The 24,175-nt window shown below is 42.9% G+C and overlaps 1 protein-coding gene across 3 annotated transcripts in view; it reads left to right on the forward strand.

Moving 5' to 3' along the window:
* Positions 1-4,938: 4,938 nt before the first annotated feature.
* The window catches only part of LOC146552605 (G patch domain-containing protein 2-like), a 41,003-nt gene continuing 21,766 nt past the window's right edge, over positions 4,939-24,175 (forward strand). The window contains exons 1-4 of one of the 3 annotated variants that reach the window (XM_085258122.1): positions 4,939-5,022; positions 7,853-8,066; positions 20,181-20,331; positions 22,308-22,955. In XM_085258122.1, the coding sequence (XP_085114248.1) occupies positions 22,312-22,955 (644 nt within the window). In that variant the 5' untranslated portion in view covers positions 4,939-5,022; positions 7,853-8,066; positions 20,181-20,331; positions 22,308-22,311. Of the gene's footprint in view, positions 5,023-7,750; positions 8,067-20,180; positions 20,332-22,307; positions 22,956-24,175 lie in introns of those variants that run through there. The other 2 variants (XM_085258124.1, XM_085258123.1) reach the window with 2 other exon arrangements.

Genomic DNA, 24,175 nt, shown 5'->3' on the forward strand with positions numbered 1-24,175 from the left:
ACAAGCGCAATGCACGCATCATTTCCAGCGAGGAAGACAATTGTGTTCTTTAAGAGCTTTGTGGTGGCTTTTGGATGAAAACGGTGTCGCCGGGAGGTGAGCCGAGTCTGAGGCCATGTTGATTATGTGTATATCAGATCAGATGATACAGGCCTCACATGGGTTTAGGGTGCAATTTATTTTTCCCTTGACATTTTTCTATTAAAATAATGGAGCCATTACCGCTGCAAAAAAACATCCACACTGCTCCGACGTGTGCTTCCGTAATCCGATATTTCACTGGAAATGCCTCAGTAATGATTTTTGATTTGATGGGAAACACTTTGGAGGAAAGGGTTTCCAGAATTTATGGGGTAAAAAAAGAAGTTTTCTCACTTTAAACTTTATTTATAAAGCAGCAATGTTTGTGAAACCTTAAGGCAAGCATGGCCCAGCTGAGCACAGTGAATTATTTTGGGTTTAAGTAGGCTATTTATCTTTGTCTTTATTGGGTCCCTCATTGGAACCGACTTTTCATTTTGTGGCAAAGAAAACACATGAGAGGAAGTAATAAAAGCTTAACAGTATTTTAAAAGAAGAAGAAAAAGTAGAAAGGTCCGTTTATGTAATGTTTTTTCCCTCCGCCCCTGTTGACTGGCTTGTCTTGATGTATTTTGATATTGGGCACTAATTGGAAGGATAGACTAGAGATAATATCCTTCCAGCTCTACCTAATATGCTAAGGTGCTGACAGGAGTTTATACATCTTATCTGTTCTCAATATCTCCCTTCCATATGGTTCAAATCCAATATGCTGAGGTGTAATTAAAGAAAATGGGGAGATGTAGAGATAGCTTCAGCCCGATGCCGGGGCCCCTCAGACACAGAGTGAGGGGTGAGGACAGACACGCTAAAGCTCAGAGCAATATTAGGTCCGGTTCATTCCACCAGGGGCCGCGTGCCTGTAACAGGTTCCCTATCAGTGACCTGCCCAGCTCTGCATCAGTCAGGTGCCGCGAACCAGCCACAAGAGGACGATTATCAGTTTAAAAGGAAAAAAAAGCAAGAACAGAAAGATATGCCCCGCTTTTAAGCCATGTTTTACTCATTAATTTATAACAAAGAAAAAAAAATATATGCAAGGTCAATTTGAATTCTGAAGCCAGAAATAATACATGCAAATGCAAGCATATTCAAATGGAGCTCGTGCCCTTTGAATCAAACCTCAAAAAGCAACCTCGGTATTGATTCGCAACAAAGACTCCATGATATTTCAAGTTTAAAGGAGAGATCCTCAACACACCACTAAGGCAGTCAGATCAATATCATTTTTTGATCAAAAGGGGGATTTGCCTTTGAAATGGCCAGATTAAACAGATGTTTTATTTTTCATTAGTTATACTGCACCTTTAAAAGCCCGCGGGGGGGGGGTTCGTGTGTGTGTTTGGGGGGAAAGGAGGGGAGGGGGAATTACTTCACAGAAGAGACAATGAGAGTGGTATTTTTTAAGACCTAAAGTTTGACGGCTGAACTTTTTTTTTTTTACTCTTTACTTAATGTTCTATTGTTCGAAGTACCAATTTCTTTTCTTTTCTTTTCTTTTCTTTTGTTTACCCCAGGTGGGCTCGGACATGAAATGGCTGGGATGGTGGCAGCTTGGAATGCCCCTGGGTATCTTGCTGCCATGGTGTTGTCAAAAGACCTGGGAGGGGGAGTGAGAAGGCTAGGATGGTCTCTTTTCTTTTTTCTTTTTCTTTTTTTTTTTAAACCAAGAAAAAACAACGTAACTGAGCTTCTGTTCTCTTCGTTACAAAGAGATCGGCTGAATTCATTTATTATTATTATTATTATTATTATTTCCTTCTTATTACCCCTCATATGTTTTGGAACCGCTGCGGGTTGGAAAAGGCAGGACAGGACAAGGGTTTGAACATGAAATACAGTCAGGCTCCACATTTGTCATGTATTTTATTATTTCCCTTCCTCACCTCTCAGACCTGTAGGCAAGGTCCTTCATTTTTCACATGACTGGTTTTCTTATCATTGTGGGCCCTCTCTGCTGGCCTACGAGTGACTTAAAGGCAATAAAACACAAAACATTCTGTAAAACACAGATGCCTTACAGTGCCTTTCCGGGGAATTATGATAATAACTCAGGGATGGTTGGAGTGGCCAGGTCATTGTGGATGTGGGGAAGGGGGGCTAGGGGCGATGGGAGTAAGTTCACCGAGGTTCTTTGAGCAGGGACAGGTCAAGGTGGGCTGTTGGGCCTCCCCATCCGCCCTCCCTTTCCCAGCCTCCCCAGTCATAAACTCTTCCTATCATGCAGGATGCCGGCTACAGAAGGTACAAAGCAGAACCTCTTTGTCTTGTAGCTGCTGGGGATAAAGCAGTGGCTGATGGGAAAGCGGTTGCGTTGGCCCCCTGGCAACGGCGAGGTCAGCTGAAGAGTTGATCATAGCCAGGAGAGGAAAAACTCCTGAGTCAACACGACTCTGCAGTCTGCCCCCTGAGGGTCAGCTATCCTGTGAACTTGGTACTTTGTAATTTAGTTCCTCTGAAAGAGAAGACAGAAGGTGACAAGATTTTAAGTCGTCTTATTGCTGAACTGTCTGGTTATGATTTTTTTTTTTTGGTGTCTGGATTTGTTGCAGGGTGGAGGGAGGGGCTGGATGTAGTCCTACAACACCTTTCGAGTGTGTGAATGAGAAGGAGTGAGGACAGGAAACGAGTGTGGGCTCCACCACTGAGGTGCTGACAGAGGGGGGATAGAGGGGGCTGAGGCTGCACCTGTTCCGGCCCAGCACCCTCCCAGCAGGGCTTCGTCAGAGTCTCGGCCTTCTCCTGGCATCTGGGATGGGGGCCAGGCCCAGTCCCACCTCCAGCGTTTGCTCCACCTCTTCGCTGCTTGTGGATGAGAGACGAGAAACGCTGGAGGCTCCATCTGCCGAGGGCTCGCTGCGGTCTCCGCGGCCCGCCTGGGGAAGGGGGTTGCTGAGCCTCCACGACTCTGCCACGGGGGTCTCACAGTGGTAGACCACAATGCGGCACATCACGCGTCACATGCCAGCTGGCCAGGATTTCTCTCCTGTAAACAGAGACTAATGACCACTCAACACACACACACATAGAATAAATATCCCTTGGTGGAATGGAGGCGGGTGAGACTATGTAGGTGAAAAGACTTGGTTTGATTTAGTTAAAGGAGAGCAGCAGAACAAGGGGGTTCGTGTCACAGTGGGACATTGCTAAAGCTTCTCTCAGATGCTGACTATAAGTCCACTACATCACAGTCATGCAGTTTCCTGCTTACACGCAGCATCACAGGCCTCCCAGTGCTCTGCAAGCCTCTGGGCTCCAACAGGTCCACCCGCTGAGTCTGTAAAGCTCCCCTGTTGGATTTCTATCGCGTGGAACTGCATGGAGCAAAGAATTCAGCCAAGGAATCCTGTGATGGTTGGTTCTCCAGGCTGAAGGACATTAGTATCTCTATACTTCCTATCCGGTCTCCCTAGAATCTCCTTGTCCATGTCTCCAAAGCTCCGTTTTCCCCACATTCAATTAGATTATAATTATTTTTCACAACCCAGTAGTTTCATATATATGCCCCTCTGTCTAAATTGCCCCAATGTCCCAAGCATACACTTTCATAGGCATATTTATTTATATTCCTATATATAATTATATCAGTTGCAGGCTAGGAATAATGTGACATTGAGCGTTATTCCCCAGTTAAGCAGGGAGAGTGTAGAGAGGTCGCACGAGCTACACTGAGCCACTGGCAACCCAGGCCCTGCTGGTCCAACAGAGGATCTTGGCTTCATCTGCAAACTCGCAGTAAATATCTGGCCATCATTTATTTTAATTCACTCCTTTCTTGCTCAGATGGAATGGATTCTTAACCTTGTAGGACAAGGACACCCGCATGCTGCCTGCCTTGCCTTAGCTGCTAAATTATTCTTCATTCTTCAGGGGGAATAAAAAAAAAAGGGAAAAAAAGGAGTCCGGCGTTGTTCAAACTGTTAGCTCCAATGAAAAGCGTGCCTGAAAACATTGTCACTGAACCCTTGGACAAGGAAAAGAAGGGGAGTGGGCAGTGAAAGACAGAGTGGGAGAAGTGGGGGAGAGAGAAAAAGGGGAGGAGTGGTGGTGGGGTAGTCAGCAGCCTCCAGAGTGATTTATTTGCCAAATCAGGACACAATGAGTCGATTATGAGTCCTCTAATAAGAGAGAGTGTTTGGGGACCCACTAATTGGGCATGATTGAGTTGCAGTCTGGGAGCCGGGCGAAAAGGGAACCTGGTCGGCGGCTGTCATGCAATCATCAGCTAATCAGAGCTTTGAAATTAAAACTGCGTGTTTAGGGTAGAGGACGGGATAATGGCAGGGACCTGCCGGTGCTCTGAGGCAGCCTGAGGAGCCTGTCACTGTGTGTGTGTGTGTGTTTCTGCATGTTTGTTTGTGTTTGTCTTTAGGAGTACAGTATATGAGTGTGCGACGTGAATAAGGCAGATTGTATTGACAGTATGTGTGTGTGGCTGTGTGTGTTTGAGGCCTCTCGTCTCTGACTGTCATCTGCACTGGTCCTGATGAGGACAGTGAAGGAGATGTAATCAGCCCAGCCCTTGTACTAATGCTCATACAGTGTTTGTGTGTCTCTGAGTGCACATGTGTGTCCGGCTTTGTATTTCTAGATATACTAAATGCATGTAAAAGGCCAGTGTATTTAAGTGTGTAGGTCAGTCATTTGATTTTATTGAATTAATTACATACAGTGTTTTTCGCCGATAATTTCATTGAAAGGAAGGCTTTGCCGAGCAGATCGTTGTCCTGTTTCTACCCCCAAAACTCTGACATTAATCTCAGTTTTGAGCGGCTGTGCTCACATGTTGTCACTAGGGGGCAGTGTTTATCTGCAGTGCGTCGCGAGAGCACACGGACAGGACTAATTGATGTCAGGCGCTTCTTCTGGTTGTGTTGTTAAGAAAGAGATGGAAAGCAGAATATACCAGAAAAGAATGCGGTTTGTGCTTGTGTCTGTGAGGTAAGAAGGAAACAAAGCTTTTATTTAAGTAAGTAATTAAAAAGCGGCCTGTCGCACAGCTGACAGTGAAACATTTTCTTGATTGGCGCGCAGAAACCTTCAACGTAAACCGAGGCCATTATTATTATTTTTAAGTCATTAAACCTCCAGAACACGCCACACATTCCCCTCACTATGCCTGTGTCTTCTTCTTCCCCACCTTTAGTTTAATGTTAACGAGGATTGGGTTTGTAAGTTCAGATTTAGGTTTCTCTGAATTATTCCCCCTCCCCGTTTATATTATTAAACGGACTACTAGCTACCAGTAAACTTATCCAGTTAGAGTATTAAATTATAAAATATCTCAAAGTTTTCTTTTTTGTAAACACAGAAAACAACTTGGGTTGGTGGTAAATGGGGATTATAATGTGTGTTTTTATTTTGTGAAATCTTACATTTTTTATAATAGGTTATATACATGCATGCCAAATCTTCGTTTGCTGTGTAGAAGTATTTACATTTATAATTCATCTTTAAATTTCCATTTATACCTCTGGTTGCTGTTTATTATGATCCAAAATATAATTATATTAATGCAGCACTTACACACTTACTGAGTGACTCATAGATGCCTGATGCTGAGTCTATAATATGTAAAATGTGTAACTCTTTTTTTTCTTACACACCCAGTTTTAATGTGTAATTTATGATTCTCTGAGCCACCTTGTATTCAGTCTGTATCTACAAATTACCTGCCTAAACAAACAAACGCACACAGTATTTTTCAATCCTCCTAAGGCCTTGTCTAATTGTAAATGCACCTTACATCTAAAGAAGGCCTCACTATAAAAATCTGAAGTGGGTTTAGGCATAAATGGATTAATTCCCAAAGAATGTCCTTTGCTCTTCCTCCCGTAATTTCATTTGCAGGGTCCACAGGATGAATAGCCAAGCAGGCAGTGATGTGGAACTGGAGGACAGGCCTTGCGGGGCCTGGTGCTGCTGCACCACAGCCTTCAGGTTATGTTACCTTGATAATGTCACAGCTGCAGGAACCACACCGCCCACCGTACAGGACACAGGAAATCCAATTATCTGTCTTCTAATGTGTGGGAATTTTACGCTCTCATTTCTTAAGCTTTGGCTTGAGTTGTGCCTTAGGGCAAAACCTACCTGAGAAAGATTCCTGGGATTGTTATTTATTTATTTTCTAAGAAAAGAAACATCCATTTTCACTGGAATCAGTATAGGAAAGTTAGACTGCAGCGGAATCCAGAATGGAATTGTTTTCCTGATAAAATGCAGAATTATAGCTCATTAAGTTGGATTATAATGTAAGAAATACTTTTGCTGGTCACGTGAAAACAGGTAAAGAGGAGCAACCCTAATTTGTCCTGGAGTTCGGTCGCTGTGATGGCTTGCATATGGGAGCAGATCCTCCCACCTGCATGGGCCCCCCAACTGTTTTTGATTTAATTAAAAGGAAGAGAGTGCATCAATTTCAACTGCGTGGCAGGGAGATGACAGTACACAAATTGAAAGTAAGCATCGCAGCGGAACAGGAGACGGGACGCTGGCCTATCATTAACATGGAAGACAATTCTGTGTGCAATGTAACAAGATTAGAAACATTATCATCAGTCCACCGCTAGACATGAAGCTCAAGCACAGGAAAAAAAAAGTCTCAAGAAGGCTTTTTATTCGGGACAGGACTAAGTGAGACCGGCTTTAGAAAACAATAGAAATGTGGCATGGCTGTCATAACATTCAGCTGATTGCACACCTGTAGAGAAAAGTGGGGTTTTTTGGGGGGGGGGGGGGGGGGGGGGGTTTATAATGCCTGGGGGAAAAAAAGTGACACTCATCCCTTCGGGAGGTTTAATGTTTCCTGCTACTTTACCCCACACAGCAGCGATTATGGATCTCATAAGTGATTATGGATCTGTCCCCCCATCCCCTCCCTGCTGAATCTCCAGCACATATCTTTTGTTTTAGCGAGAGGGTTTGGTTTCGAGCAGATCCGAAGGAATGTGAATGGGCTCTGAGCTCGAGGAGGAGCCCCCATTAATGAACAGTAAAGACAGATGAGTCTCGCTCATGCCAGGCAGGTTGCTTCAATTGGATTAGTGAAGCCGGGGTTGGGATGGATAGCTGTCTATGTGCCAAGTGGCCATTAGCTCGGCCAGGATGCCAATATGAGTGTATACAAAAAACAGGCTCAGGATTCCCCTCGGCAATCTCAAGCTAGAGTCAGCAGCTGACAGTATCTGAGGCAATAAACTTTAGTTACGTGCTAATATAGTGATAAACATTTATCAGCTATGATAATGGGGGGGTTAAATGGTTGATTTAATCCTGCTTTTATTGTCCTGAAAATACAAATATCAGAATCTGTTACAGGTCATTTGTCAGTGGCTGTCACGCTGCACTTTATGAATGGAAAGCCGCTCATTCCTGGCATGTATCAGAGCGAGCTGATGTGTTTCCAAGGCTGATGTCATGTTCTCCGTGGGGCGATGATGGGCACTGTACATGTCAGTGGACACCAAGGGCCCTACTCCAACCAACTATACAAATGGGCAGAAGTGCGAAGAGCTGGGGAAATGTTATCAATCACTGTACGTCTCAGAGGAGCTGCTGGCGTTTGTGTAGAGAGTCCCGCTCATACTGATACATATAAAAGGCTGTGTGATGTATTAGAGCAGATGAGCAGGGGCTGGGTCTGACACATGACTGACAGCTCATTTGACAGCCCCAGGAAAGTGTGCAGGGAAGTTTCAATCTAATATAATGCTGCTGAAGGAATGAAATGGTGGTGTGAGATTATGTCTTCATGTTATATCCCCTCTAGGACAACGCAGACTGAATGGGATGAATATGATGCGGCTGACCCCCCCGCCTCGGTCGAGAAGGAACAGGTGCCTTATGGGTGCCAGACGCCACAATCGACTCTAGGTTGAGACCTCCTGACCCATGACTTTCTCCACAATCCATTTCAGTCTAGTGAACCAGGTTTCTGAAGGAGGGAAAAACAAGAAACTGAAACCTTGATCAAACCTGTACCTGTGGGTAAACAAAAACATGTTTGTTTGTTTTTTTTGTTTGTTTTTTGTGGTGTCCTGCATTATGAATCAGCTGTCTCATGGGGATTTCCACATAGGTAATCTCTGTCATTCAATCGCTCCACTGCAGAAGCTGGGTCCTCCAGAAACAGGATAGCCACAAAACAGACATTAATATTAAGTGCCAAGGAGATCAGCTTCTCTTTGACCTGCTCTTCTTTCTCCTTTTTTCATAAGAGCAGAATATTGTTAGGTCACATGCATCTTGAAATCAATACTCCGTACTCACCGGTGTACGTTTACACTCATAATTTTCATGCTAAGCTACTTTTTTGTCTTTTTTTTTTTTTAATACAGAGACCATTTTTATTGATATAATATTAATAGAACCAAAGCTGTCTTCTAAAAATACTCCTGCTTACCAAACTCAGAGGTCACTGAGGTCACAGAACTTTCCTTAATTACACCAGAAATGTAAAATTATTTTACCAGAAAGCTATTAAAGCCCAGGAGACTCAAACCTCCCAATGCGTGTGCCCACAAAGATCAATCATAGAGGGCTAATTAGCCATTTTACAGCTATTTTAAAAAAAAAGAAACTCAGCCCTTTTCATTATGGGCCATCTATTTTTCCAACATTATGGCCTTTTTTATTTTTCCCCCCTCAGCTTCTGGAAGTTATTAGAAACTTCTGCTGCATGGAGAAATAAAGCATCAACTTTCCGTATTAGATGTGTCAGGCTTTCTTCCTCTCCGTCCACGTTTTATTCTTAGAATGAGGTCAGCAGTTGGCCCGCGAGCGTTGAGTGTCAGCTGCTGTTTTTCCATTGAAACAGACTATACTCGGGTGTTTAGCCCTCTGACAGGCCTGACGTCGGCCTCCTAGCAGCCCCAGTGACCACAGAACCTGATCTCACACAATCAAGCAACTGTGTCAGCCCAGTCTAAACTCGCTGTTCCCAAAGGTGTCTCTCTCTCTCTCACACACACACTTTTTACTTTTTACTTTGTGTACGTCTCCTCTTTTTTTCCCCCTCCTACATTTCCTACACTTCAACTTTTGCACCTTCTGATGGCGTCCATATTTCCCTGCTAATCTGCGGAAGCCCTGCAAACATTCGTATTGTCTAAGTGATCATTAAAATTTATGGCAAGCTGACTTCATCCAGCTTGCTAGGCCTCGTCGGCATAAGTCATAATTATGTGATGACATTGTAAGACGGAACGTCCACGCTGGCCCACTCGCCCGGGCTTGTTAAATGATGTAATTAGCCTACCTAAGAGGTGAACACTCCAGATTGGATAAGTTATTAAATGTTTGGATGAACCTGAGCTCCATTTCCCTATCACTGTCTTCCCCTCATTCTCGCCCCCTCCCTTCTTCCCCCATTAGCCCATTAGCAGTTATGTGATACTATATGCTGATGGGGCAGTGGACAGAGAAAGTGGGTAAATTAAGCCTGACCACTGGTTGTGTTATGGGCTGCTCTTATTATAAGGTGCCACTGAAGGACACTGCAAGGCTTAAGTGTACAGCGCATCAGTGACGGACACGCGACCAACAATGACCCGACGGTACGGCATATTTGTGCCGTCAGTTGCATGCTATGTGCTGATTACGTTCATTAGGATCTTCTATAAGTCATGTGACTCGCTGTTCTCACCCCTGGAAACTATTGAAAGTGACTGTACTGTACAACAAACACAGGTCAGACGTGTCAAATTTAACCCATCAGATTGCTCAATTTGTCCCCAGTTAAGCTGTAATGGAAGGCAGCGCACTGAGGTTGACAGCGCGCCTGCCACCGGGCCCTTGAGCCTCGGTGTGTGCGTCACTGTGCGGCTGTGTGTGTGTGTGTTGTGCTCCACCAGAGGGTGTCACCAACCGTGACTGTGTGTTATTCACACTGACGAGTTCCACTGTTCACTGTCACCTCTCATTGTGAGGGGAAATAAGCCTGTGGAGAGAGAGCCTGCCACCAGGGGGGAGGGTGGAGGACAGAGTGGGGCCCCCTTACAACCACAGCCCCAAAGACTGGCTTCTCCTTCAAGCTCAAGATTGCTAAATATCAGCATGCATATTGGGGATAAGAGGAGGATGTTCAGATAGACGCTGAACAGTCTGACTGTGGTTTCTAACACATTTTTACAGACAGAGGCGGAAGCTGATTTGTGTGTGTGTGTGTGTGTGTGTGTGTGTGTGTGTGTGTGTGTGTGTGTGTGTGTGTGTGTGTGTGTGTGTGTGTGTGTGGGGAGGGGGTGGGTGTTATGGTGTTTGATTTGTTGTGAAGACTCGAGCAGCAGGACTCAGCAGAGTCCAGGTTGGCCCAGCAGGCCCGCCGAGAGTGACACTTCCTCTCTCTGTCTCGTCCTGCGGAGAGCCTTGACAGCAGGGACCTGGTGCTGAGCCGCGTCCCCGTTCATCATCACCAGAGCCAACCACCCACAGCGGGCAGGGTTGGGGGGGGGGGGACTCAGTTATCTCTGTCACCCCACTGTCCCTCCCCCCTATGTGCCTCTGTCCCCCCTCCTCTTCCTCCTCTTGCTCTGTCTTTGGCCCATCTCCAGAGAGACTAAAAAGCCGGTCTCTCTCTCTCTCTGCTCCCCTGATTGTTTTTGTTCCTGTGAGCAGACAAATAGAGTTTGGCCTCTTACAAAAGAAAATGCTCAAGCTCATCTGATCTTACTGCCCTAAGGAGTGGCCTGGCCTGAAGGGCTAGTGATTGGAAAATTACAGTGCTGCTCCAGCCATATTGTCAGGGAGTCTAGTCCAGTCTCTTGTGTTTGTGTGAAAGGCCATCAGATGTGTGGCCAGTTGTCCGCTTTTAAGACCGCTGTTGGCTGTAATTGTGTAGGAACCGTAACCGTGGTAACTTCACCAAGGATAATATGCAGTATTTATATAGAGAGTAAATATTTCTGATTGGTTATGTTTTTACAGAGCAGGTAAGCCTCTCTTAATTTTCTTGTTTTTAAATTAAGGAGCTTTGCGTTTACATGCTTTATAAAAAGAAAACATAAATTAGCCAAAGTCTAGTCTGCAAATTCAGTGACAGACATCAGAAATTTGGTCTTTGAGTGACAATACCTGTTGCAGCTCCAGAGTGACGCTGAAGCCCCCTGTCCCTGCCTCACAAGTGGCTCTCTGATAAGTGATTACAATTGGGGAGAAAGGAGGAGTAAAACAAGGGCCTTGTCAGCACAGACCCTCCAGATTTGAGGTCAATTTCGCTCCCTGATTGCGTCTATTTTTGTGGCGGTTATGCTGGGGGAGGGAGAGACCAAGTGGGAGAGTTTACCGTCGCCCGTCGAAGCCAGCATCATCATCATCAGCTGACGAGCAGCCGCCGACCCCCGACTTGCCTGACGGTTTCCTGCCCCCCCGCCACACACTCCGCTCCTTTTACTCTTCACGCCCGCCCCTCCAGCTTTTCCATCGTCCCCTATCTGCGCTCCCCTACCACCCCTTGGCCCTGGCCCTCTGCCTGCTCTTTCGCTCACCCCCACCCCCTCCCCATGTTCGCAAATCACTTCTTCCCGTGTCAGCAGGTAAATTGTTTTGTCCTCCCATTCCCAGCTTTCATTACCTTGTGTAAATTAAGCGATATGTCGTCCACCGGTGCGCGCCAGAGCACTCACCGCGCCAACGCCAAAATCATGAGATTTGGCATAATAAATGAAGACAAACTGGCAGTAGCAGTGCTCCTCTCCGCGCGGGCTCGCCTTCATTATTCGCTTAACTTGCCGGAGAAAATGACTTAACCCTGACCTGTGTATTACGTCCCATATTCACTCCAGATAAAAGCCTTTTTACAGCACACAACAATTTATATTCCAGCAAAGAGGCTGCTTTTCTCTGTCAGTTTTCCAATCTCAGCTCCTGAACACACGTCATTAAACTTGTCTTGCCTTCCTGTATTTGTCCATCAGTCCTTCTTTTTACATAAAATCTGGCAGCATTATTCTGGGATTTGATGGCACCCACTCATTTTTCCCCTTGGAATGTTTGATTGGAAGAAATATAGCCGGGCCGGGGCTATCTCCTCTCTTCTGTGGAATCATGCACTTGATGAAATAGTGTTCCCTCAGCAAGAATAATAAAAACAGACTTGTGCATTACAGGGGGCTCTCAATCTGCCAGCCGGGCTGAGCTGAGCCGAGCGAAAAAACCCACCCTGCCTCCTGACAGATTTTTATAGTTATCCCAGCAGATAAATGGAAACGGGTGACCAGGCTGGGGAAGGCCACTCTGGGCTGCAAGCCTGGACAGAAGCATGATGTGTGGCGCGAGCGTTAAAGGTTCGGCTTCTGAGACGAGCATGCTGCCACCGCCACATTTGTCCTTTTGCAGCGTTTATGAAGAGAAACCTCTGGGAAAATGTTCCTTGTGGTGCAGCACAGATATGTTTGACTGAAACACCCACTTTAATGCAGTTTGCATTAGAAAACCTTACAATAGCGAGGGAGTAGGAAGTTCTGCGTCACATGCTGTGGTCTAGCTCCATTGAGAATGAACTGTAGAAGATGAAAAGGGTGATTGCAACTGTCCTCTGGGTGATAGGTGTTCACTTTCCAATTTGGAAGTGTCAGCATTACTATAATATCAAGCTCACTTGAATGTAAAAGGTCATAGACACTTTACATAAAGTCGTTCATTCACTGTTACTGAAGCACAGCCTGCAGTAGTTAAAGTGTTTCAGTTTGTGCTGGAGCACACGATGAAACTTTGGTGTTTTCACACAATGTAGAAGGCCGCTGCAAAATCAGTAATACAGTTACCTTTTAATGCAACAGAAAAGAGGAAATACAATAAAAATATTGTGCAAACATTACTTATTTGCTACATTCACCTAAATAAATTGGACTTTAAATATGTAAACATTTTAGTTGTTTTTAAGCTGCAGTCTTGTTCAGTCTTTTGCGTCTCAGTGACATTACATTAAATACAGAACAGCTTCAGTTTTCTTGGACTAAAGTGACGAAGGGAAGAAAAAAAGTTGCTTCTCTTGTGTATCCTGTGGAGCTGGGGGGAAAAAGTTTGACTAGCTGTATTATATTCACACACAAAAAATGTGAAATTAAATGAAACCAGGCATGTAACAAGGATTATGATTACTGAAATAAAGAGAAATTCTTAAAGGCTTAAATGGAGGTTAAAAAGTTCCACTGTGGTTTGCACCTTAAGGTTTTGCCTTCTGGGAAGATAATCAGCCATAAATGGTGCTCGTTTCCACTTAACAGGCCCTGATTAATCAGCCGAACTGCATGGGCTAATCAATCGACTGCTAGTGCTTTCCGCACTGGACCTGGAGAGCTTCATGTAGTCTGAGTAATCCTCCTTCTCTTACTCCTCTGTTCAGCAGCAGGCGTCGTGGAGAGCAATACATTTGTGAGGCATGAGCACAAAAAGGCCCACAGTTGTGATTTTGTAAATTGGTGTGAAATTCAAGGCTTCTTTCTATAACCCTTAAATAGTGCACGTGCATCCCAGTTACATTTTATTGTCTTGTTTGTAATTTTTATTAAAAATGAAGAGGTTTATTAGAAGCAAATGAGTAAAGAAATTGCACTTTTTATTTTCACAATATAAGTCAGTTACCTCCTTATTTAGCTTATAGTAGTGTTAGCTTTTTTGTTTTACTGATATGAAATTGACCAGACACACTTATATAATATATATAAGCATACTTAAGCATGTAAAAAGGCTATCAGCGGAATTGTCTTTTTGTTTTGTTTTTACAGAAATGGCATCAGTGAAATGTTAAAGTCTTCAGGAAAGTTTAGATTTATCTTCAGAACTGCCAGTTTTAATTATTTCTACTAATGCGTCTGTAATAGACAAATCAGAAGAGCTCAATATTTCCCTCATCCCTTCCCGGGAGGTGAAAAAAGATCAACTTATTGGCTCAGCTTCACCTGCTAAATTGAAATGTCAAACATGTAAAGCAGACTGACATGGCTACCTGTGGCACTGATGCAGTTCAGACAATGTACAAACGGGTCTCCAGATACGCAGCACAACAAACACTGTGAGTGTTTGATTTGCTTGTCAACAAAACTGTGCTCCTGAGGTTTGTGGGCCAGCTTTTTAGATAGTGTTGTTAACGGCATATGTCATTTGAGGATTGAAAACTGGAGCCATTGAATCTTAATGAGAGACCGTTTACATTCAGCCCTCTGCACTGTGCTTTCAATGTGGTTAAACTAGGCTTATGTTGGGGAGTTTATAACCAGTCTAGAAGGTAGGCAAAATTTAAATGTGCAATGTTTTACAGTGTATACAATGTTTATGCTCTAATAATTAAATTACATTCACTTACAGATGGTCTACAACGGTGCTGTCACCCATTTATTGTTTATGGAGCCAGAATGTAGCATATTTGGAGTGGCTGTTAATTTACAAGCGAATGCTAGAAAGAGTTGTTAGCAAGCTGCATTTAGAGTGTATTACATGGACATGGATACCTGCCAATTAGTGCTAAATAAATCAGTGAAACAAACAAGTTACTAGATGTTCACTTACCAAAACTGTACCACAAACTGTTGGCGCATCTAACTGCAACATTATTGGCTTGATAATTGCATTAAAAATACTCAAAAGGCAGCGGTGTCGTAAAAATGGGTGATGGGTCCAGTTCAGTGACTCCACTTAATGGATGTGAAGCCAAGGAGACAGCTATTGGCTACAGCCACCTGCCTTAACTTCCACCTGAAAGTTAAAGTGGCCACACCCACAAGAATCTTTTATAAAGTGAAAATGGAGCCTGAACACCTAATTGCCCCCAGTGCATCCACTATGGTGTGTATGACAGAAAGCACTTAAAGACAGAATGAAGAGTTAGCAGGTTGGTAAGTCACATTCACTTAGGACTTCTGGAAGTAGTTCTTCAGCTGGAGCGACGTATGTTTTTAGGTTGTCATCATGTTGGAAGATCAGACTAAATCTTCACATTTATTCATGATTCCTTCCACCCTGATGAGATTCCCCTCCAGAAACACTCCGAAGCATCCCCACAGTATAATACTCCCTCCCCTGTGTTTCACAGTGGGGATGCTTAACCTTCGTGCTGTAGGCCTCTCCCTTATTTCTCCAAATCGAGCTTCCAGTATCCATAATGTTTCTGCAGGTTGTCCTCAGCATATTTTAGTGTGGCTTAAAAGTGTCGCTTCTGCAGAAGAATTCTGCAATTCCCGACTTTCAAAAGTCGTTCACTTGTGTCTTGACAGTTTTTCTGGGGTCTGTAGACACATCTCATAGTATTTTTTCCAGACTTCTTACCTTTGCCAGGTTTTTTCTTTACTATGTGGCTCTCTTTGAATTTCTTAGTAATGCTTCTGGCTTCAGCTCTTGACCCTTGAAAATGCTGTCATAACTTTGTATAAACATCTCCTGCTTTGTGAACGTCAGTAATTTTTTTTTCTCAAGTCTAAACTCATTTTTGTTTTTGGCACTATGCTTTCTTGAGTGATAGCTCAAACCATTGCTGAAGTCTTTATAATGTGCGTAAATTCGAATGTAACCTGAGTTTCAACTTAATTTTCCAAGATTAGAGGATTACAAAGTTAAAGCAGTTAAAAGATCAGTTTTTCAGGGGGCTAATAATTTTGACCATGGTATTTTTTTTTCTGGAATAATTCTGTTATTTTGTTTAGATTAAATTAATTTATTCTTTTTAAAAAATAAAAATTAGTATATATAGAAATGTTGAAAATCCTTTGCTTCATTGCTTTTGACAAAAAAAAATCATAGTGGAAGCAATACATCTGTCCTCATCTGTAACTTAAGTCTTCTTTTACTTGCAGTTAAATATTTTTGAGCGATGAAAAAGATGCCACATAACAATAATCGAAACATATTAACAGACACCCTCGTAAGATTAGTTTTTTAAAGAGAGACAGATCTGTCAGAGAACTCTTCAAATCGTTCCCAGATCGGTCTAAAACGGCTCTGACAAAGAGGATTTAAAATGTAAAGAGCTGGCGCTCAGCTCTGTAACCCTTCCCCTTCTCTAAAAGGACAGAGAAAAGAATGATACAAACAGAAGGGGAAAAAACTCAAATCCAACTCATTTTTTACTGTATGAAAGTTTCACAAGGTCGTTGGGAGAGTCATGTTAACACAATACCTGAATACAGATTTGTTTCCTTGTTCTACAAGTCACGCAGACTCGAGTCTTTAAGCGATCATTATTACCATACAAATAGACAGATCTATTTAACAACCCCCTTTTTATCGCATAACACTTATTCTTTAGTGTTGCTCCCTGAAAGGCACTGAAATGTGTCTCTCCCCCTACTTACTCTTCCCCTCTTTCTTTTTTTCTTTCTTTTTTTCTCCCCGGGAAATCGTCTCCGGGTTGATAAAGGCTCAGAGCAATAGAAGAAGCAAGGCTGACATCTTCTTAAGAGATGATAGGAGAGCCAAATCAAATAGGATGGAGCAGTCACTCTTTTCACAGATAGGTAGCTCATTTCTGGTGGCTGAGAGTTTGCATCCCTAGTGACGCTCTGCCTGGGAAAGATAGCTCGCTCGGACTCCATTCATTATTTCATTCCCTGTCTCCTCTTTTCACATCTTAGCTACTTCTTTCTTCTTCTTCTTCTTTTTTTTTTTTTGCTTTAATGAGTTGCCTATTTTTCTCAAGTGTTGATGGCGATCTTGGAATTTAGATTTGGAGACAAAGTGTTTAATCACAAGCGTTTTTCATTTGCCAAGAAGAGGCAAAAAAAAAAAAAATCAATTATTTCTATTAGACAATGCTGATTGAAAATGAATGGAAGTGGTAACATTTTGAAACAAAGGCTCCACGGAGACAAAGATAAGTGTCAGTCTGCTACCCCTGAGGTGTGATGTGCGGTTTGGCTTAATAAGCAGTTTGCAAAAACATTAGCTATTAAATCTTTGCAGAGGGTTGATACAAACACAGAGCAGTTTATTAATAATAACAGCTCATAATTCTGTACTTTTAGTGTCACATTGTTCCTCGCAGAGTCCATGTTGAGCTTCCGATGTAGCGAGCTTCTTTATTTTTTTTGTTTTCACAAACACGTACCTTGACGCATAAAGATGTAACTTCATCAGAGGAAATGGCAGGAACTTTCCTCGTCCAATTATTTATTGCAACACTTACTGAATGAAGCTTCCAAACTCCATATGATATTCACTTTGGCACTTTGTGAAGAGCACTTTGCTATCGCATCCCTCACATTCTCTGCAAATCCCTTAGAAAATTATTTCTAAATATTAACTTCTCTTGCAGAGAGCTCATTCAAAAGAAGAATTACACGACAGATAAAACACTTTATCACCAGTGAAAGACTAGACAATGTACGTTGAGAAATTGGGAAGAAGGCAGAAACAATGAATATTAAGTGCCTAAGAATCCAAAGCTGCTGACTAAATTGAAACAGTATATCCTGAGGGGGTACGGTTTCCAAATTGCTAATTACTGCCTCTGAAAGGGGGCAGTTTCTGATATGTTTGCTTGTGAAAGGCTGCCACTTAATGAAGCAGTGGCTAAAGTTTTTTTCCCCCTTTCTTTCTTTTTTAATATTCCCACACTCCAGCTTTCAGGGCTCTCTCCGGACTTTCCTCCCAGGCCAGAACAATGGCGGGCCCAGGAGCCCAGCTTCCCCACAGGCCCAATGAGAGGAGGCCGGGGGCTGGGTACTGAGGGAGCCGCTCAGCATGCTGAAATATGGAGGCGACAGATAAGGTGGCAGCGGCACAGAGAGGCCCTCTCCCATGGGCCCAAGGGGAAATTTGCAGTTATTAAGAGGAAGATGAGAGCGATTAAATGGCTTTTGTACTCATTTTCACTGACTTTTCTTTTTTATTATTTGGGCTGCCTTCATCTGATAGATGAAAGAAATGGTAAATTACTTTTTTTTGTTTCATTCAGCAACAACACTAGCATTGAGAAAACATCATTACAGTGAGCTTCAATCATAAAACACTTATTAGTCTACTATTGTTTTAAAAAGTGTGGCTGCAACAGAATTACTGTAATCTGACCTCTGGAACTACAGTAATTACAAATTTAACATGGTTTGGGATTTTGGTTTGAAGAAATTGGACAAAATGTAACATTGATACATACACAGCATGTGCATGTTTCTATGTATGCAGTCATTTTATGGATGAACACAGCTGGGAGCAGCTATAGAAGCTTGTGCAATTCAACAACAGCCATGCAGCAAATAGAAAGCTCTTTGATTTTGCTTTTACTCAAACTGTGTGACAGATAATTTCCCACTGAACAGCTATATGACACACTGCTCTGCAATGCACTGTGAGGTCTAACAGTGCAATCCAACACAACGGTGCCTTAAAAAGAGAGTGAGTAAATTGCATACTCACAACACAGTGCAAACCTGTTGCTAATAATACCTCAAGCCTTCACATAGTGTTAGATATGCTTGAGAAAAGAGCAGAACAGTGGTGCAGTGTCACCTAACAGCAAGGAGATTCCTGGTTTGAACCGCTTCGTCAGCTGGGGCCTTTCTGCCTTGAGCACCCCCACTTACCCACTCACCAGTGCAAACCTAAGCTGGGCAAGCAGTTAAGAAAATGGATGGATGCTTTAAAAAGTCTCCTTCAGGCATTTTTTAGTAGGATTTTTTACCTTTCGAGATGAAAAAATAGGACGAAAAATGTTTTTCCCCCGGTTTACTATAGCATCCAATATTTCTCCTCATTCAGTCAAAGTCAGCCCTCACTGTTGGAGTATTTGCATTGCTGACTTCAGATTTAGGTAACACACTTATGAAGTTGACTTTGGTTAATGCTAATATTACACAGTGCTGTGCAAAAGTCATGAGCCATCCCTTGTGTCTTTATTTGGGGAAATGGGTGAAGAGATTAATTGAAAAATGTGTAAGCATAAATGGAAATACAGTATATAAGGCAAAAACACAGTTTGAACAATTCTATTAAGCTTGAAAGTCACTGTGTGGTATGACCACCTTTATTATTCAGTATAGTCTGAACTCTCTTAGGCAGCTTTCTTGTCATTTCTTTAGGTAGTCTTCAGGAATAGTTCTCCAGGCTTCTTGAAGACATTCAAAGTTCTTCTTTGGATGTTGACTGTCTTTTGTTCTGTTCTTGACCCCACACTGCTTCCAATAATGTTAAGGTCCAGTCTCTGTGGAGGCCAATCCATGACTGATGGTGTTGTAATTGTGTGTTTTTCTATCTACTTATGGTTTTACTGCATTGGAAGTGTGTTTGGGATCACTGTCATGCTGCAAAATGAAGCTGTTGCCAATCAGACACTTTCATCCTGAGGGCCAGATGCATCTTTCAGGTCCTGTTTCAGGTCTCTGCTGGGTTTTTTTCTGTTTCTTCGTGCATATTAAATACTATCAGACTATCAGGTACAAGGACTGGATTGAAAACGAGTGAAAAATCAGCCAATGTCCAAAGAAGAACTTTGACAGAACTTCTGAAAACTTGAAGAACAAATCTTTAAGACCACTTCAAAAATGGCAAGAAAGTCTGGCTACTTGCAAGGAAAATTACAAAGAAATAAGGGTATCTTAAGACATTCGCACTATATCTCCAACTCACGGGTGCACAATTTTAAGTTTCATTTTTGACCAACATAGAAAAACAGTGCATTAGCAGTGTTTAGCAAAGATAACAATCCATAGTTTCTAAAACCTCTGAATTCTACACAGTGGAAGCAAAGGTATCCAGCTAAAGTTACCCAGCAAAAAAATCCCAGCAAAACAGGAGTAGAGTCAACCTACTAACACTGAGAGGTGGTCTGACGTTAACATGGAGCTATTTCTTTAAAGATATACAAAACATACAAGATGCAGTTTTACATTTAGTCTCTGAAAAACACACATGATCTAAACTGAATGGGACTTTCTCAGGTACTTCACTAACTAAATAAGCATAAGCTCGTTCTAATTGCCCCTTGTGACCGTCAGCATGCAGTTCCCCTACAGACCTCCTTTCCTACCCCCACAACTTTTTGTAAACGCTGATGGAAGAAAACTTGCACATTTTATTATTATTTTATTATTGCACATTATCTTCCACACCAGCACTCCGTCGGTTTCCTGAAGTGATGCCATAGTGACCAGACGCTGGTGTTATCTGCCTTGCAGGCTGTATTTCGGCAGCACTGTGCAGTGGCGCACTGTTTTTTGTTTGGCGGAGTCACAGCGAGGCGGAGCCACCCGATTGGCTGGACTGCAGGGCGGAAGTGCGTCTGGTGTCTCAGCTGTGCTGAAAACAAAACAAGACAAGCTGCGACTGGTGAGTGCTCGAAACGCAGAGGGGTGTCTTCTCCCTGGCGTTAAATAGCATCCGAATAGATCCGCGCACACCGTGTCCGTGAGGCGGCCGTTGTGTTCAGCGCGTGTAAACCGCTTGTTTTGTTGTCAGCAGTGGACACAGAGATGTGTGGCTGTCCTTGCGCTGAGCTCACGTGTGAGCTGTTGTTATGTAACACAGGCTGAGCCGAGCGTGCGGATACTACAGCCAGCCTGAGCTGTTGTTGTGCTGCACTGATGTTGCACAGCTACACAGTCGCTTTTCTTTACTGCTAATAAAACGTGATGTCAATCGTTTTTCTTTTCTTTTAAGCCGATGATGACCTGCAAATGCTCGTAAATGCAGCGCTTTCTACACCGCTGCAATCAAACACGGAGCAATTCCGGTGATGATGAGCCCACCACGAATTTATGCTGCTAGACTTAAAGGGGGGGAAAATCAACCTAGTGATGTTTTATAGCGCTAAAGCTATTGTGGATTTACTTTGTGATTGTTGCGAGGAGGTGGTGGGTTTCTGTCTTTGTTTGTGTTTTTTGTCCCATGTCTTTAAAAATGTGGTTATGACTGCTACTTGGGTCTACTGAAATGGACCTCAGTCATCATGCCTGAGATGGTTGGGGAGGTATAGTTCATAATGCTGCTGATACACAAACAGGTAACAAATTACTAGAAACACATATAACTGCATTATTAAGTCCCTCCGGAGCGGTTTCACTTTGCAACTCATTCTCCAAATGAAGCCACAAACCATTCTTTCAATAGATACTTCCATATTTGGCAATTTAATGGTGCTCTCGTGACTGCAGGGTTTGGCACATCATTTATGTCTTCCTCAAACCATAAGAGAACCCGCCCATAAAGAAAGAAAGCAATTTTGTATTGATTTGCAGGGACAGGTGGACCCCAGCTGTCCTAGCAGAATGCCCACTGCTGCACTAATGATTACATAATTATAAGAGTAGAAATATATGAAATAAAAAGGGAACAATGGCGTGTCGTTTAGTGGCAAGTCCAGCAAAGTAACAACCTGCAAATACACTATTTCCATTAGACTTTCCCAATGAATGGTTTGACTTGTTGTTTTCTTTACACCTTGAATATTTACACTCACGGGCACTTTATTAGGAACATCTTGGTAGTCCTGGATTGGACACCCTTTTGTTTTCAAAACTGCCTTCATTTTTTATGGCACAGGTTCACCCAGGTGTGCTGTGGTGTTTAAACAATAAAAGCTACTGAGGGGCCCAAAGTGTGCCAAGAAAATCCTCCACACCTTTACACCACCAGCAGTGGTCTAAGTGTTTGATTTGATTTCAAATGTTGCAGGAAAAATGGGCAATCATGAGACCAGACAACATTTTTCCAGTTTTCTACTTTTCAGTTTTGGTGACCTTGTATGAACTGTAGTCTTAGTATCCTGTTCTTAGCTAACAGCAGTGTCATCCAGTGTGGTTTCTGCAGATTCATTCAGAGATGCTCTTCTACACATCTTGGTTGTAATGAGTAGTTATTTAAAGTTTCTGTTGCTTTTTTATCAGCTCAAAGTCAGTCTACCCATTCTCCTCTGGCATCATAACCCATTCCTTAGAGATGGTTGTGAGAAAATCCCAGTAGATCAGCACTTTCTGAAATACTGGGACCAGTCGATGTGACTGCATTTAAAGTCACTGAAGTCACATTTCTTACCCTTTCTGATGCTCAGTTAAAACTTCAACAGGAATACATCTACATGCCTAAATGTACTGTGTGATTGGCTGATTAGATATTTGCATTAACAAGAGGTTTGGCATGTGTGCCTGCTGGCCAGCGAGTGAAGATGCTGATAATCAATTAGAAAAGTACATCGGACGTTTCTGTTGTTTCATATAAACCTCTAGCCTGCGCTTTAAACCTGCAATTTAACATGACAAGTCATCCAAAGAGTTTAACTGGTCACTAACATTTCCATTCTTTTCCAGCACCATGATGGATGAGCTGGTGCAGGACCTGGTATCTGCACTGGAGCAGACCTCAGAACAGAATAAGCTAGGAGAGCTGTGGGAGGAAATGGTACTGAGTCCTCTGCAGCAACGCCGTCAGATCCGCCGTCGCAGAGGCCGTAAGCGTTTTCGCGAGTCCACCCTCTACCCGATAGAGCACAGGCGATGCTGGATCGAGGCATCCGAGTCCAGCTTGGACGAGGCTAAAGAATACAGGGAGAACATCACTACTTCTGTGGCCAATTGCAGTGACTCTGACGATATGACCGCATCCACCCGATGGCCGTCCCTCATGAGAGGCTCAGTCAGGGCGAGGCAGTCCTCCTGGCCAGAGTCCGACTCCTTCACTGAGAATAACCCCGGACGTCCACTCAGGAGGCGGAGGAAAGTTAAACGCATGACCTCAAATGTAACCGTCAGACTGCAGTCCACTTTAAAAGGTTCTGGCTTGGACAGGAAACAGAGGAATAGGCCTTCTAAGGTGCGGCATCTGTCAGGATCAAAGAAGCGGTCTGGTGGTTGGATGGGAGCAGACAGAAAGACTGAAAGAGCCAGACTGATGGGAAAGGAGTGCTGGGAGAGAAAGAAAGAGCACAGAGATGCTGCAGACGAGAACATGTCTGATGGGTAATTTTTTACATTTTCTTTTTTCTTTGAGGTAAACCCAACTTTTGGCCTCCTCAACCCAACATTAAGAGTCGTATTAAGCACTTTGGACTCATTAATTGTGAAAAATAACATTTTCAGCTTTTCGAACCCAACATTTAATTTACAGTTGTGCAGCGAGCAAAATGTTAACCCTGCCCTTGTTTAAAGAGTCTCAATTTAAATCATGCTGAAAAAGAAGCTCAAAACTCTAAAAGCCCCTTTTACCCTTTAAACTGAAAGTTACCAAGGCAGTTAAACCCATAACATAAAAGTCATGGGCATAACTACTATCAGACAGAAGCAATTAAACAAGGCGACATTTAGGATGATCTATAATGCCTGTCTCCATCTAGCCAGTTGTCAATATTCAGCATGTCCTCAACTAAACCGAAAAAAATGTATCACAATCATGCCACTCCGCTTTAAAGTATTGAGTTGACATTAAAAATGAATGATAGAGTCTCTTCATCCTCATCTCGTATAGCTGAAATGATCATCAGGGAGGGATCTTTGATAGTTATGCCTCCGGGCATCTGCCAGCTCATTATTTTCTTTCAAGAAATATTGTCACAAATAAATGAGTGACTTGGCGTGGTATTGATTTGTTTTGAAATGAATTCCTGTCTTGGGCTGGGTAATTAAAGCTGTGCCTGTCCCACAGTCCCAGAGTGCACCGTCTTGTGCGCATTTTATTTAGCAAAACTAAATGTGGCTGTAACTGGCAGCAGAGAGGGACATTATATTACTACAGTAAAGAAAACATTACCATATGTTGCTTTAGCTTAAGCCCAAAAACTACCAATGACCTCAATTTAAGTTTCATTCACCGCTCTCTGTTAAATATACACATTTAATAGTACTGTGTGTTGAGAAGTAAATAAAACAATTAGATTATTTCTCCTTGTTTTGTACATTTAAGAGGCGTTAACATGTACAGAGGTCGTTTTTGTATCTATAAATGCACCTATGCATCTGTAAATTTCTTTGCATTAGATTTTTATATATGCTTCAACTTAATTCCATATTACATTATGGTTATTTATCTTGCAGTAGTAGGTACTATACATCCATATATCATATATAACATGTTCGTTTTCAGAGAGGTCGTGCCACTTATGATCCAAACTCTAAGCCTTTATAAGATGTAACTGAGTAGGTCATTAAGAACTGAAAGCATCCCCATGCAGATGCCCTGCTAT

The sequence above is a fragment of the Mchenga conophoros genome, linkage group LG19, assembly GCF_057382185.1.
Source record: "Mchenga conophoros isolate Kocher_MC1m ecotype Shallow Benthic linkage group LG19, M_conophoros_male_GT1.1, whole genome shotgun sequence".
Lineage (NCBI taxonomy): Eukaryota > Metazoa > Chordata > Actinopteri > Cichliformes > Cichlidae > Mchenga > Mchenga conophoros.